The sequence below is a fragment of the Callospermophilus lateralis genome, chromosome 3 (genome assembly GCF_048772815.1).
Source record: "Callospermophilus lateralis isolate mCalLat2 chromosome 3, mCalLat2.hap1, whole genome shotgun sequence".
Classification (NCBI taxonomy): Eukaryota; Metazoa; Chordata; class Mammalia; order Rodentia; family Sciuridae; genus Callospermophilus; species Callospermophilus lateralis.
In genome coordinates, this window is record NC_135307.1 from 94,034,316 (window position 1) to 94,048,134 (window position 13,819).

The 13,819-nt window shown below is 37.8% G+C and overlaps 1 protein-coding gene across 3 annotated transcripts in view; it reads left to right on the forward strand.

Annotated features, from left to right (window-relative positions):
* Nucleotides 1-13,819, forward strand: part of Slc12a1 (solute carrier family 12 member 1) — an 82,310-nt gene that overhangs the window by 13,173 nt on the left and 55,318 nt on the right. Inside the window, exons 4-8 of one of the 3 annotated variants that reach the window (XM_076848552.2) lie at nucleotides 2,345-2,440; nucleotides 5,412-5,551; nucleotides 6,624-6,734; nucleotides 8,795-8,906; nucleotides 10,419-10,546. In XM_076848552.2, coding sequence (XP_076704667.2) covers nucleotides 2,345-2,440; nucleotides 5,412-5,551; nucleotides 6,624-6,734; nucleotides 8,795-8,906; nucleotides 10,419-10,546 — 587 coding nt within the window. Of the gene's footprint in view, nucleotides 1-2,344; nucleotides 2,441-2,974; nucleotides 3,071-3,591; nucleotides 3,688-5,411; nucleotides 5,552-6,623; nucleotides 6,735-8,794; nucleotides 8,907-10,418; nucleotides 10,547-13,819 lie in introns of all 3 variants that reach the window. The other 2 variants (XM_076848550.2, XM_076848551.2) reach the window with 2 other exon arrangements.

The window sequence follows — 13,819 nt, forward strand, 5'->3', positions numbered from 1 at the left end:
CTGATAAATTTGATTAGAAAATTGCAAAATTCTGGGATTCACTTTTGAAGATCCCAACTCAGTAGGTCCGGGCATTTTTAATAAGCACCCCAGGCATTTCCTGGAGCAGGTGGTTGGAGGACCACACTCTGAGAAAACAATAAACTGAAAGTTTCCTATGCTACCTTTCACCCAGGGATTTTATATGTAATTATGAGAAGGAGAGAAGCAATCCCTCGTTGTTTAAGAGTATAAAACATTGTCCTGAGATTTCAAATGGCTTACAGAAATATACATAATATTAAAGAATAAATTAAGAATTTTTGGGAAAATAGAGGCAAAGGGAAAATATGGATAGGGAAATATGGATAGAATAGGTTTAATGCCAAGCAATGCAAACTATATGGTCCTGTTACCATTTCTGGGTATGTTAAACATTCAATCTTAAACTAACTTTCTAAAAACAAAGTCAAGAGAAAAATAATGTGCAGAGGATAAAAATAAATCACATGTAGTAGTGCAAGAACCTGAAGCCACATAGTATACAGAAGTGATGCTCTCACCACAGGATCCTTGCAATAGTCACATTTAGTGCAACTGTTTCTTAGAAACCCTAGCTTTTAAGAGTCTACAGAGACCAAAGCAGTATAATCCAAGTTTGCAACTTTTGCCCCACAATTAACCTATTGCCACTGCACTTTATCCTGCACAATAGTCTAGAGACTCCTGCTAGATCCACAATATATCTGGGAGCATCTCAGTATTTCTGCCTTTAATCACTCTCCACTTCCCTTTTATTGGGGCATGGACCAAGACATCCCTGAGGTAAAAGAGCCTACCATCAGCAATTGTAGAGCATCTGCTTTGTGTATGGAAACACCAAACAGTCCAGGCCAGACCATTCCCAATGGAACCAGAGGGAGTGCAGAGGCTGTAATCCTACAATCTTCTCCCTGAACTCTGGGTCAGCCTCCACTGGACAGGGTATTGTAGGACAGGGAAATAGTGTTTCCCTCTACTCACCTTAGATTCATTGACTGTGGCCTTAAAAATTAAACTATTCAAAGCCAGATTAACCAAAAAAAAAAAAAAAAAAAAGAAATTTATTAACATGTTCATGGTGCATACACATGAGCACCCCAGTGATAAGTGATTCAAAAGGGCCATTAGAACATGAGCTTGTATATCATCTTAGCAAAAGAACAATAAAGCTGTGGGAGGGTGGTCAGATAGAGGAAAAGGACTTTGGGTTTCTGGTGTGCAAATTGCAGGAAGCTAAGTAAAGGGGAGGAGAAGTACTGGAAGATAAAGTGTACGCATTCTTGTGATGCCTTCTGTAGGATAAGCAGACTCTGAAGTTTTGTCTCTGGTCTTTAGTTTCTGTCCTTCCTGGTAACTAGTCAGGACGTTTACAAATGTATATCTTGCATTTAGGCAAAGAGGAAGGAACAGAGAACTTTTCTGGTGTCCTCTTTTTGTTATTTGTCTTTAAAAGAAAAAATTCTTATGCCAAAGCAATATATTCTGGCAAATTCTGTCATCTTTGAGTGTCTAAGTAGTCAGGCCTTGCTCCAAATTCTGGCCTCTACCACTTTCTTCCTTTCGTTATGTTCATTAACCTTCTGAACAGTTAGATCTTCAAGGGCAGCTTTTTTCATTTCATATTATTTTTTCTTGAGGCTCTCACACTACCTACCACACAACTATATGGCTTTTAATAAACAATAGCCTTTATGACTGTTGCAAATACAGTGAGAAAGCTTGATTATGTACTGTGTTCTATGCACTTTGGTAACAACTTAACATATGCATTCTTTCTAACTCAATTGCCATCTTTGGCTCAGAAAATAAGTAGCCTGCCAGAGGTCACACAGCCAATAAGTTAATGTAGTTTGATTTGATTCTTTCTACCTTACCCTTCTGTCCAATGAACAGTTTGTTATCCTGTATGTAATTTTCCACCCCTACAGGACCAATGTACAAAAAAGCAAGTTAACTAGGAGGAATCACATTTGATCTACAGGTATATTAACAGCTTGGGATAGTATAGATTCGTTTTTTGTTCATTGGTTTCTAGAATGCCATTAACCCCAGGGTTCGCATTTTATTTTGACCCATTTCAGTTGTTCAGTTGCATGCAACATAGCTTTGCACATTTTAGCTCTTGAGTTTCTTGGAACCTGAGCTACTACAGACAGAAAATTTCAAAGTTGAACATTGATTGTTTGATGATTTCCTGGCCAACCTGTGATTCTCAAATGTGGTCCTTCAGTGATGACCTTAGGTTTGTTAGCTATATTTATGCAAATGACCCAATAGATTGTTCCACCATTTAATTGCCTTTATTTTTCCTCTCTCAACTGAGGTCTTGGTGTGATTATCATCGGCTTAGCCGTGACAGTGACTGGTATCACTGGTTTATCCACCTCTGCTATTGCCACAAATGGATATGTCAGAGGAGGTAATTAAACTTGTGACCCGCAACATCATTTGTAAGGTAAAGGCAACACAGGCTCAAATAGCTCACCACTGACCTTTCTGGGAGTGTTTTCAAAGGTAATACAAGTTGGTTCCTTTCTTTCCCTCCCCATCAGCAAAGGGATGCAAGAAAAATGGAGAAGGATTTAACCTTTGTCAAATCCCCAACTTTCTCATTCATGTTCCTCTCAAGCAAGAGAGAAGGTCAAATGTCATGTTTTCTCTTTTCACAGCCAGGGTAGTTTCTCTCCCAGGACACCAGCATAAGTCAACTTTTCCTTTCCAGCGCTGCGTTTTAGATTGTGTTTACTTTTGGAAACCATCCTTCATCATAACGAGTGGTTCTCAGACTTGATCTTTATGCCAGGCATACCAGTCTCTCCTCAGCACAAGAAACCCCATTGGGGCCCAAGACATGGACTTGGAAACTCAAATTAAAAGCTGTATAGTTTGCAGAAGTAAGGAAACCATAGGAGAAAAGTGAAATGTAATATCTTCTATCTTTCATTGCTAACAGGTCTTGGAGTTCTCATAATTCTTCTTTCCACCATGGTAACTTCTATTACTGGGTTGTCAACCTCTGCAATAGCAACTAACGGGTTTGTTCGTGGAGGTAAAATCTCTAAGATATCTAATACCCTCATCACTTGCTACGGGTATGCAAAAACTTTTTATATACTTATTTTTGATGGGAACAAGGAAATAGCTCTGTGTTCTTGAAGCCTGGCTAAGTGTCTGGAGGATCTGGATGCAGAGGGAAGCATAAGGTATGGTGAGTATAGTCCAAGTCTCCTCTGGTCAGCTCTGGTCTCCTTTCTCATGGACCTCTCTGGCACATTGCAGGTCAAGCTTCACAGATGCACAAATGCCTCAGATAAACATTTTATTTTTCAGGCAAGTCTGCACACCTGTTGCTGGTGTTTCTTAGAAACTGACTCCTCCACATGGCTTCAGTTTTAAAGTTTAGTACATTTCAGGTGCTTCCTAGACCTCCATGGAATGGGGATCTTTTAGAACATTTCAGGTTTTCATGGGGAGATGGATCCTTCGCTGACATTCAGACTGCTGCATCCTGAAGTCCTGGTGACTTATCTCAGTTCTGGAGCCAAACACCTTTCTTGGGGGATTTTGCAGGTCTTGGAGTCGTCATCATTGGCCTGAGTGTGGTAGTGACAACACTCACAGGTATTTCTATGTCTGCTATTTGCACAAATGGAGTAGTACGAGGAGGTAAGTCAATTAATTTACTTATGACTAGGAGCTTAGGTTACAGAGCAATTTTTAAAGTGGTCTAATACTGGGAGCAAAATTTTCATGTTGCTAATTAGCCTCCAAAGTTTAAAAAAAAAATTTAAACAGCAAGGCAACATGCTTCTCAACTAAAATTAGGGGATCTCCAGAAAAGACCTCTTTTACCTAGTTCCTAGGATAAAACATGTTTTTTTTTTATAGAGTGACTATCTGTTTAGTAAAAAAGTATGGAATACAACAAAATATGAGGTCTATTTTTATACAAGGAAGATTCCTGCTAGCCTTCTCTTAGGTCCCTTCAGGATAGGTCTTCTCTAGCACCCTAGCTGACACTAGTGATGATTCCCATTCAGTAAATCATCCTGTGCCCAGCCTTCAAGGTTGACCCCAAACAATATGCTCCTCATGGCCAACAGGCATGAGAAGATAATCAAGAAGAAAATAAAAACAAAAAGTTTGCAAGCTATCCAGCAGCAGGTAGGCCTAGATAGAAAATGAAGTGGATGAAATTCATTATTGTTCTTCTAACTTCTTTTCTTCCTCATTGTCTTTCCCTTGGCCTTTGGGGTCTACTTTTTTGGGGACCAGATCTTCTTGATCAGGGCCTCCTAAAACACCATCCCACCCACAAAATACTTCCTCTGCTAACTTCTGCCTGACTCTCATTTCGACCAAACCTAGCTATTTAACTGTCTAGCTAACTTGTTTAATGAAACAAGCTAAAGGAAATAATGTGGATTTGCTCTAACCAGAAAATACATTACATTTTTAGAGAAAACTTTGGTCACTTAACCCACAGCAGTTACTCTAGTGAAAGAAATTCCTTCTCAGTAGAAGGTGGTTTTCCTGTTTTTCAGTGCATTTGTTCAATGTTATTTCCAAATCCACTGTGCCTACCTCCAAGACTAGTTCCATATAGAAAGTTGTTGTGATGGTCTTTTAAATAATCAGGGCTCTCTCATATCGCCTTTTTTTTTTTTTTAATGCATCACTAACTTGCTGTAGGTACAATGCAGGCTGTTGGCTAGTCAGCTTAGTCTTTCCTATACACAGGAGGACACAGACATGGCCAAGGAAGAGGCAACTGATCCAAATCTTTCCTGCTTTGCCTCCCACTTGGTCCCCAATTATGGTATTTGGCAATAATCATGCCTTGTTGAGCTAAAAACATAAAAACCAAGTCTGATTTTTAGAAGGAATAATATGTAGCATTATATTGATACCTTGTTTTATACAACAAGTGTATCCAAGAGCATTTTATGGATAGAAAAGGAAGTTGAAAGAATAAAGACCAACTTCTTCCACTTCATTTTCTTTCTAGGCCTGTTCGTTTCTGAAAATTTTGGACATAAAGTTTTATTTTACTGCAATTACATTATTAATTTGAATACTACAGTGATATTTTTTAAAGACAAAGCATTTTTTGATAAAAATTTCTTGCATAGAGCATTTTTTTGCATTTAAGTTTCAATAAATTGAATTCATTAAGTTAGGATACTTCTATTGTAGATGACGTACAGAGTGCAAGGAATGACTAGGTTATTCATTATGATGACACAGGAGCCCTAAAATTATTAGAAAGCTGTCATGCTTTATTAGAATAATTAACATTGAAAAATTTTCAGACTTTCAAAATCATTTGATCATGTAAATTAAATTCTTGGCAATTACTCAATGTAAAACATGTTCCTTTCTTATTTCAGGTGGAGCCTACTACCTTATTTCCAGGAGCTTAGGGCCTGAGTTTGGTGGGTCAATAGGCTTGATCTTTGCTTTTGCCAATGCAGTGGCTGTTGCTATGTATGTGGTGGGATTTGCTGAAACTGTGGTAGATCTTCTTAAGGTAAGTAAAGTTTTTCTTTATACAGTTAAGCAAGATAATTTATTTCTTTTTCCAGGGTTTAGGGGGTTATGGGGATATTATTATGGCAAGATGAGAGGGGGAAAGTTGGATATAGGGAAAGGAGCCTCAGACACGACCTCAGAAGTTCTGGCTTTGAATTCCAGCTCTCACTTTACCAACTGGGAGACTTTGGACCAATTCCACTATTCATCTGGAGTGTGTTTTCCAGATCTTTACAATGGGTTAATAATACTGTTCTATGTGTTTCATGGTAGTATGGTATAGATCAGATGAAATGACACATGAAACATTGTGCAAAATATGAAAAATCAGATAGTCATACTTCTATTACGCTTACAGATTTCCAAAGGAAAAGAAAGTTCAAACATTAGAATAACCCACTGCAGAAAACTAGGTATTTCCTCATTTTAGATGCCCAAACTAGAATGGTGTAGGGATAAGCACACTAATTGGCTTGTGTACAGACTAACTTATGATCTTTGTCTTGTGGTAACAATGGTGCACACTGAATTCAATTATAAAATGACCTGTATTTTAAAATTAGATGAATCATGAGCATTTACATACTTTGTAAGGCATGTTATCTTCAAGAAATGCATTATCAGGTTTGTGTTGTCTATTCTGAAATGGACTTTTAAGAATAATTTTCCAATATTCATTTTGTTAAAAAACTCATTTGTATTCCTCTAGGATTCCCCCTGATACCCCAAAATAATTAATCATTCTTCTGAAACAAAGCACAATGTATGTATATATGCTTTTACTTAGTGCTACAGTAGGCTTTAAAAGCTGTGACTATACTGAATCTCTAAAATTTCTGACTCCTAACCTTGGCTATCCAAGGTCTATTATCACAGAAAAAAAAAGGTAGATTCTTTATCTTCTCAAATTTATGAGCACTTCATTTTTCTATTGTCCTAATGACCCCAGGCATCAGTGTACAAAAATCTCTTCTTACTGTTAAATGTTACAATAAGATATGCAAAAAGTTGTATCTATATCTATGTGCAAAAAGTTGTATCTCTAATCACTGGTGATTTTTTACCCTTAGGAAAGTGATTCAATGATGGTGGATCCAACCAATGACATCCGGATAATAGGCTCCATCACAGTAGTAATTCTTCTAGGAATTTCAGTAGCTGGAATGGAATGGGAAGCAAAGGTGAATTTCTCAAAATGATGTTACCAACTGCTGGTCAGGTTCTGAACAAATTGCAGAAATCGAGAGAACCCCATATTCAAAAAGAATTGCTATTTGCTATGGCAAAAGGAGCCACTTAGTAGTGCTAGGTGGAACCTCCAGCCCACAAAGCACCAAGTCTCGTCATGCCTCACAGCTCGTGTGTTACATTGTCAGCCTGTGCTTGGCCCTTTGTGTCATCCCAGTGACACAGCCACTAAAGTTGCTTCCATCTTCATGCACAGACCCCTGATGACCCTAGCCACAGTGCATACTAGAAGCCCATGTTTCAACCACAAGCCCTGGTATTCCCTTTCAAGCTGCCCATGGGTGCTGAAACCCCAAAGAAGTGACGGTGCGTTGGGAAAAGGTAGCAGAGGCAGAACTGTTATTTTCCTCTTAAACCCAGTATTTCATCAGTAAATTTTAGTGTGTTACAGGCTTTGGAACCAGAACACATCTGAATTTAACTGGCAGATTTAAAGCAGAGAGAGAGTAAATTTCTGAATGACAGGGAGCATGTCTTTTGCCTCTTTTGTAACTCCACACAGGAATTAGTGCTACTGAAAATATTCTGCAAGCCTGGAGACACTGTAACTGGTTCTCAAGTGGTCACCAGAAATGGAAAGATCGTCAAAGCCTCCCACCCCTATAAGGGAGTAGGAAACATTCCAACATGGCATCTATTTCTGGGTTATATACTCATAAGTTAAGCAATATTCACACATTAAACAGTGTCTGCCATGTGCTGGGCCTTCTGCGAGGTGCTAGAAATTCAGTTGTGACCAAAACAAGCATAATCCCTGTCGCAGTTCAGCATCTGGCCTATGGATAGATGAGTAAGTAAATAGAAAAACAAATAGAAAATGGTAAATGACATAATATACTATCAAGGAAATAACAGGACACTGGGATATTAGAAAATAACAAGGGGGCTGGGAGTATAACACAGTGGTAGTGTGATTGCTTAGTCTGTACAAGCCCTGGGTTTAATCCCTAGGACCTGGAAGAAATAAAGAAAGCTAGCAAGCAAGCCACAAGCAAAAGGAGGAAGTAAAAGGACACTGGTTTTAGATTACTTTATGCCCCAAGGGAGACAAAGTAGTTCCACAGCAGTAGAGGGTAGCATTTAAAACTTCACCTTTGTAGTTAGAATGCCTAGATTTGAATCTGATTTATATCTCTGTGACCTGAGTAAATCATTTAACTTCAGCAACTTAGTGAGGCCCTGTCTCGACAAAAACAAATAAAACATGAGGGAAGGTTAGGGATATGTAGCTCAATGGTAAAGCACCCTTGTGTTCAATCTCTAGTGCTCCCGCTCAAAATTAAAATTTAAAGCTTCATCTGTTGCATTATAAGCCCTCAGTGAATGAGGCGCTTGTAGTTCAGATCAAGTAGCAGGAGAGGGCTCTTTGAGGAGGTCACAGAGACCTATGGGATGCAGGAAATAGATACTTGAAGACTAGGGTGAAGTGAGATCCTGCTAGAGTACATACACCAACAGTATATGGTGATGTCAAGCAGGTACACCATTTGAAAAGTTTCAGGAACTGAAGGAAGACCATTTGGCCAGTAGTAGACTGTTCACAGGAGCACACATTGGCAGCCTGACATTAAGGGCATGAAGGAAATTCCATGAACCCTTCTGTTCTCTGGTAGGCCTTCTGCAGTAGGAAGAGGAAGAATTCATAGGTACTCTGCCTGGAAAAGAACTCAAATCTGTACAAGTTAAACCTTCTGACTCCAGTTACATTCCTGGAAGTATCGTGGTAGTTTCCCACTTCCTACTTGAAATGTTCTTGAAGTGTCACCTCCAAGTACCCAAGCACATACTCCAACTGAAAATGCAGCCGTTACATCTAAGTAGAAGAAGGTCTGTTAAGATGATAGTCCATAAGGATGCACTTATCACTGACAGTGGGGAGCAGAGCCTTATTGAATAAGCAGAGAGTCTTTCTCCAGTGGACGATAACTTCTACAATTATGTGAAAAGTTGTTAACTAAATCTAATTTGATCCCCTTTCATTTTGCCATTCCAGGCTCAAGTGATTCTTCTGATTATTCTTCTCATTGCAATTGCAAACTTCTTCATTGGGACTGTCATTCCATCCAACAATGAGAAGAAATCCAGAGGCTTCTTCAATTACCAAGGTACAGATGAAAAATTAGTTTCTCCTCAATCCATGTTGCTCCCCACATCACTGTCCCTATCCCCCAATTGCAGCCAACAGAATTCCAGCATAGCCCAGGAAAGAGACCACATACTAGAATTGGATTTGGAAGAGACAGGGTTGAATTTTAAATCCACTGTTTATCAGCTGGACAGGTCACCTGATGTGTTTGGGTCTCAGATTTTCCTGCTAAATGTGTGGGTGATGATAATAATAACTTCCTGAGGGGATTTTGAAAAGTAAATGAGATAGTTGTTATGAAAGTGCCTTATAAATCTTAAAATGCTGGACAAATTGTTGCTGTCAAGTAGTGGGAATAGAAATTACATGCAGGGAAAGAGAACACAGCTTGAACAATTTGTTCAACCAGTGCAGAGCACTAGAGTCAAACAAAGACATCTTTTTTCCCTTCCTGGTAGATTTTTTGGCATCTTAACCTTGCTGTGGCATAACCTAGTTGAACATCAGTGTCAGGTTTTCAAGCATGAAGAATTATAGGTTTTCTTAATGTAGCATCCTGTGATAACATCACCAAGCATGGAATTTGACCTCTCTCTCCTATTCTGTTCCACATGCCCACTTGTTCCTACCTTTCCACCCTGGAATCCACTGCTAAGTTTGTTTTGTATTTCACTTTATTATTTGTTCAGTTGTCCATATTTGTTTTCTTTAAAAAAAAATCACATTACCTGTATCTTCCTGAGTCTCTTTCTCTGTGAAGATTATCTTGTTTGCTTTGGACATAAACATTCTTTTCCCTCTTTCCCATTCATATGGTTTTTTTTTTTTCTGATGTCTTAAATTTTCTTTCCTCTTTGCATCTGATTCTTTTGTTCATGATTTTCTTCCTCCTTTTCTTTTTCCTTTCCGTTTTTCTTCTAGATTGTTTCCTTTCACTTAAGTAATATGATGGCAACCTGTGTGATAGTCTTACTGTAGGGACAAGGCACTACTCTCTTACACATGAGAATTTGGTATAAGGATCTAAGATCCAAACTCTGGGGGCAAGAGGCAAAGAGATTAGAGAATTAATAATAACATTTTCAAGTAGCCTCACCCACAGAATTCTCCTATCATTTAAATTAAAAGCATAAAAAAGGTATGTATGCATATGAGTAGGTAGTTGGTGGGGGGACATGGTATGTGTGAATGTATATGGTATACTTTGTGAATGTGCCAGTATGATGATAAAAGAGTTTTTCATCTTCTCTTTCAATCTCTTCAAGACTCAAAGAAGTCAGGCATCCTGGGTCTCTGTTAACACAAAAAAATTACTGATTTTTCAGAGCTATGTCATAGAGCTCTGAAGTCTTATGATATACATTTTGACTGTTGGCAAATACTAACAAATCCATCAGGAGTACAACAGCATCTTTCAGTTCATCCCAGTTAGACTCTTGAGATATATTTGCATTTAGGGTTATAGAAGACAAAAGTTTTCTACTCTATGAAAAAAGTCTACATGATAATTTTCTTGTAATTTGTGTTGTAGCATCAATATTTGCAGAAAACTTTGGACCAAGCTTCACAAAAGGAGAAGGCTTCTTCTCTGTGTTTGCTATTTTTTTCCCAGCAGCTACTGGGATTCTTGCTGGTGCCAATATTTCGGGAGATTTGGAGGTACGCTGTTTTCTCTGCTTTGTAGTTCATGGTAGTGCAGTTGATGGACAGCCCAGGGAGCTAAGAGATTGAATGTGATCCCATTTCCCTACAGATTCAAAACTATAAAATTTCTGCAAGTTTTCTTGGCTACTTAAAGTTCTCTCTTTTAATGCTCAATTTATATTCCTATTCCAGATAGTTCTTCCAAAAGTCTTAATTAGTGATATCAGAACAATTGAGTGTATTGACATGATGTCAGTTTTCCAATAAAATGAATATAGTTCAGTGAGAAACTATCCAAACCATCCCTTCTCTTTTCAAGCCATAATTAATAAGAACATGGAACATTTAAGGAAAAGCAAAAACATAACAAAAAAAACCCAACAATATTGTTACTTTGCACTCCATTCATATTATCCTACTAAATACGGAAAGAATTGTTATATTAAAATTTTAGTTTTAATGTTTTATTAAAGATAACAAACAGTGGCCAAAATAAGATAGAAGTTTGTTTTTTGTTTTTTGTTTTTTGTTTTTTTTTTTGTAAGTGCATAAACACCTGAGCTCATAGGCCATTCATTTAAAGAAAGGTCTGCTTTAAAAAGTAGCCCAAGAACTCAGATGAGCTCTCTTGTTTCACTATTACATTAGGATTTACCCTCATTTGCAAGGTCCAGGATGACTAATCATTTCCAGGATCACACATTCCAGGCCACAAGCAAGAGCATAAGGAAGTAGAAACAAGCAAGTCCCAAACTTTGCCCAGATCCCTTCTACTGGCATTCCATTGGTTAGAATTTGGTCTCAAGACCTTCCACAGTTTCAAAGGAGTCTGGGAAATGTAGTCTTCAACTGGGTATAATGTGCCAGATAAAATTTGAAGGGGTTCTAGTATTAAAAGGAGGAAGATGAGGATGGATATTAGGGAGAAATAAGAAGCACGTCTAAAAAAAGAGAAGGAACAGGTTTTAACTCACACACAAATGATTCAGATTTTACCTCAATAAATTTATAATCAACTTCAGAAGATAAGAAATATTTTCAAGAATCATCAGGAGATATGTATAAGTGGGAAGCGTATGCACTGTCTTAGTGGATCATGACATAAAAATACTGAACGATTGTTCAGTTAGTCAGGGGTGATTTCAAGGAGGTAATTTTTGAACCTGAAATGAAAACCAAGACTAGCTGCTGACTATTGGTGAGGAAATACCAAGCAATTCCAGGCAGAGAAGACAAGGATGGTCAAGCATGAGGAAACTGTGGGAACAGTGAGGAGTCTATTTCAATGGGAAAAATTCTGTAAGGCTGGAAAACCTTGGGAGGGACTTGAGGGAGAGGTGCTTCCCATAAAATGTGACTCCCTGCAAGTGGAGATTTTGCCTTCAGTTTATTCACTGCTGTATTTTTAAAGCTAGCTTTGGTAAATATTTATTGAGTTTAATGAGTTAAGGCATTTAGATTTGTTATGTTAGGGACCACGGTGCTGTGATAAATTCTTGAGCAGAGATAATGACAGAAAAGATTATGATGAAGCTCAGAAAAGTCAAGAAAATTATTCAAAATGATTCAAGTAGTAAGTATTAACACCTAATGAAATTTAATTATGGATGTTCAACTTCTGGTTTCTCAGCACTGGAAATCAAAGGTCACTCATTTAAATTTCTGCAAACTGTAAGCATACTTTCAAATTAAAGATTATTATGCTTTCCTTATACTTCTTAAAAACTAGTTTGTATCAGATGCTTGGTAGTCAGTTCAGCTTAGCTAGCACTAACTCAGTGCCTGAATTAAGACTAAGCAGGGGAAAAGGATCAAAGGGGTAAACTTTAATTTGAGTTGGGGGAAAGAAATTGAAAGAATGTATTACAGTGATCCACAATAAGAAAACATTATACATCATAACCAAATGCACACTTTAAAAATTTCTTTAAATGGTTCTTCATTTCTGATAGTTTCACATCAGTTCTATTCTATTGTATTTTTTTTTAACACTATCGGAATTTTTTGAATTGAATTCATGGCACAGTAGTTGAGGAAAAAGAAACAACATGGCCATTGAGGTTGAAATGGAAGGATAACAGTGTGGAGATGTCTTAATAAGTAGCTAGATTGATGAGCCTAGAACTCTGGAAAGGAGAGAGGGCAGGACTGGAACCACAACCTGGATGAACTCACCCAGGTATGTGCAAGAGGGAGGAGTAAAAAGAGGTCCAAGGCAGCACTCAGGGAAACACAGACATTCAAATTATTAATGGGTGAAAGGAAATCCATTATGTAAAAAGAGAAAGAGCTTTCTAAGAGGTAAGGGAAGCCAAGAAACACTGGCGTCATAACAGTCAAAAGAGGGGAATCCTGTTTTATACCTAAAGGACTTAAAATCAGTATACTATAGTGATGCAGCCACATCACTGTTTATAGCAGCTCAATTCACAATAGCTAGATTATGGAACCAACTTAGGTGTCCTTCAATAGATGAATGAATAAAGAAAATATGATACACACACACACACACACACACACACACACACACACACACACACAATGGAATATCACCCAGCTTTAAAGAAGAGTGAAATTATAGCATTTGTCAGTAAATGGTTGGATTTGGAGAATATCATTCTAAGCAAAATAAGCCAATCCCACAAAACCAAAGGCCGAATGTTTTCTCTAATATGCAGATGCTAATTCACAATAAGGTGGGGAGCACTAGGGAAAAATAGCCTTACCTTAGATTAGGTAGAAAAAAGTGATGGAAGGGGAAGGGAGGGGATGTGGGGATAGGAAAGATAGTAGAATGAAACAGGCATTATTACTGTATGTATATATGTGACTAAATGACCAATATGATTCTGCAACGTGTACACTCAGAAAAGTGAGAAATTATATCCCATTTATGTATGATATATCAAAGTGCATAAATGCATTCTACTGTCATGTATAACTAATTAAAACAAATTTTAAAAATTTAAGAAAAAAAAAGGGGGATCCCTCAAGAAGTAGTAATGTGGCCAAAAGCCAGAGTAGTAAAGTATGTTATGTACTGAAAGGTGACAATATGCTGGGAAATAACAAGGAATCATCAGTACTTATGAATATTATTCCTATCTGAGTGTGAAACTAAAAATAATAGATTCAGGTCAATTGAGTAAATATTTATTGTTCACACAAAATAGGGAGATGCAAAGTGCTTACATCTGCTCAAAGTCTCAGAACCCTTCTCAAGATGTCCCATCAAGAGTTGGCACGAGGGGACTGGCGTTGTGGCTCAGTGATAGAGCACTTGCCTAG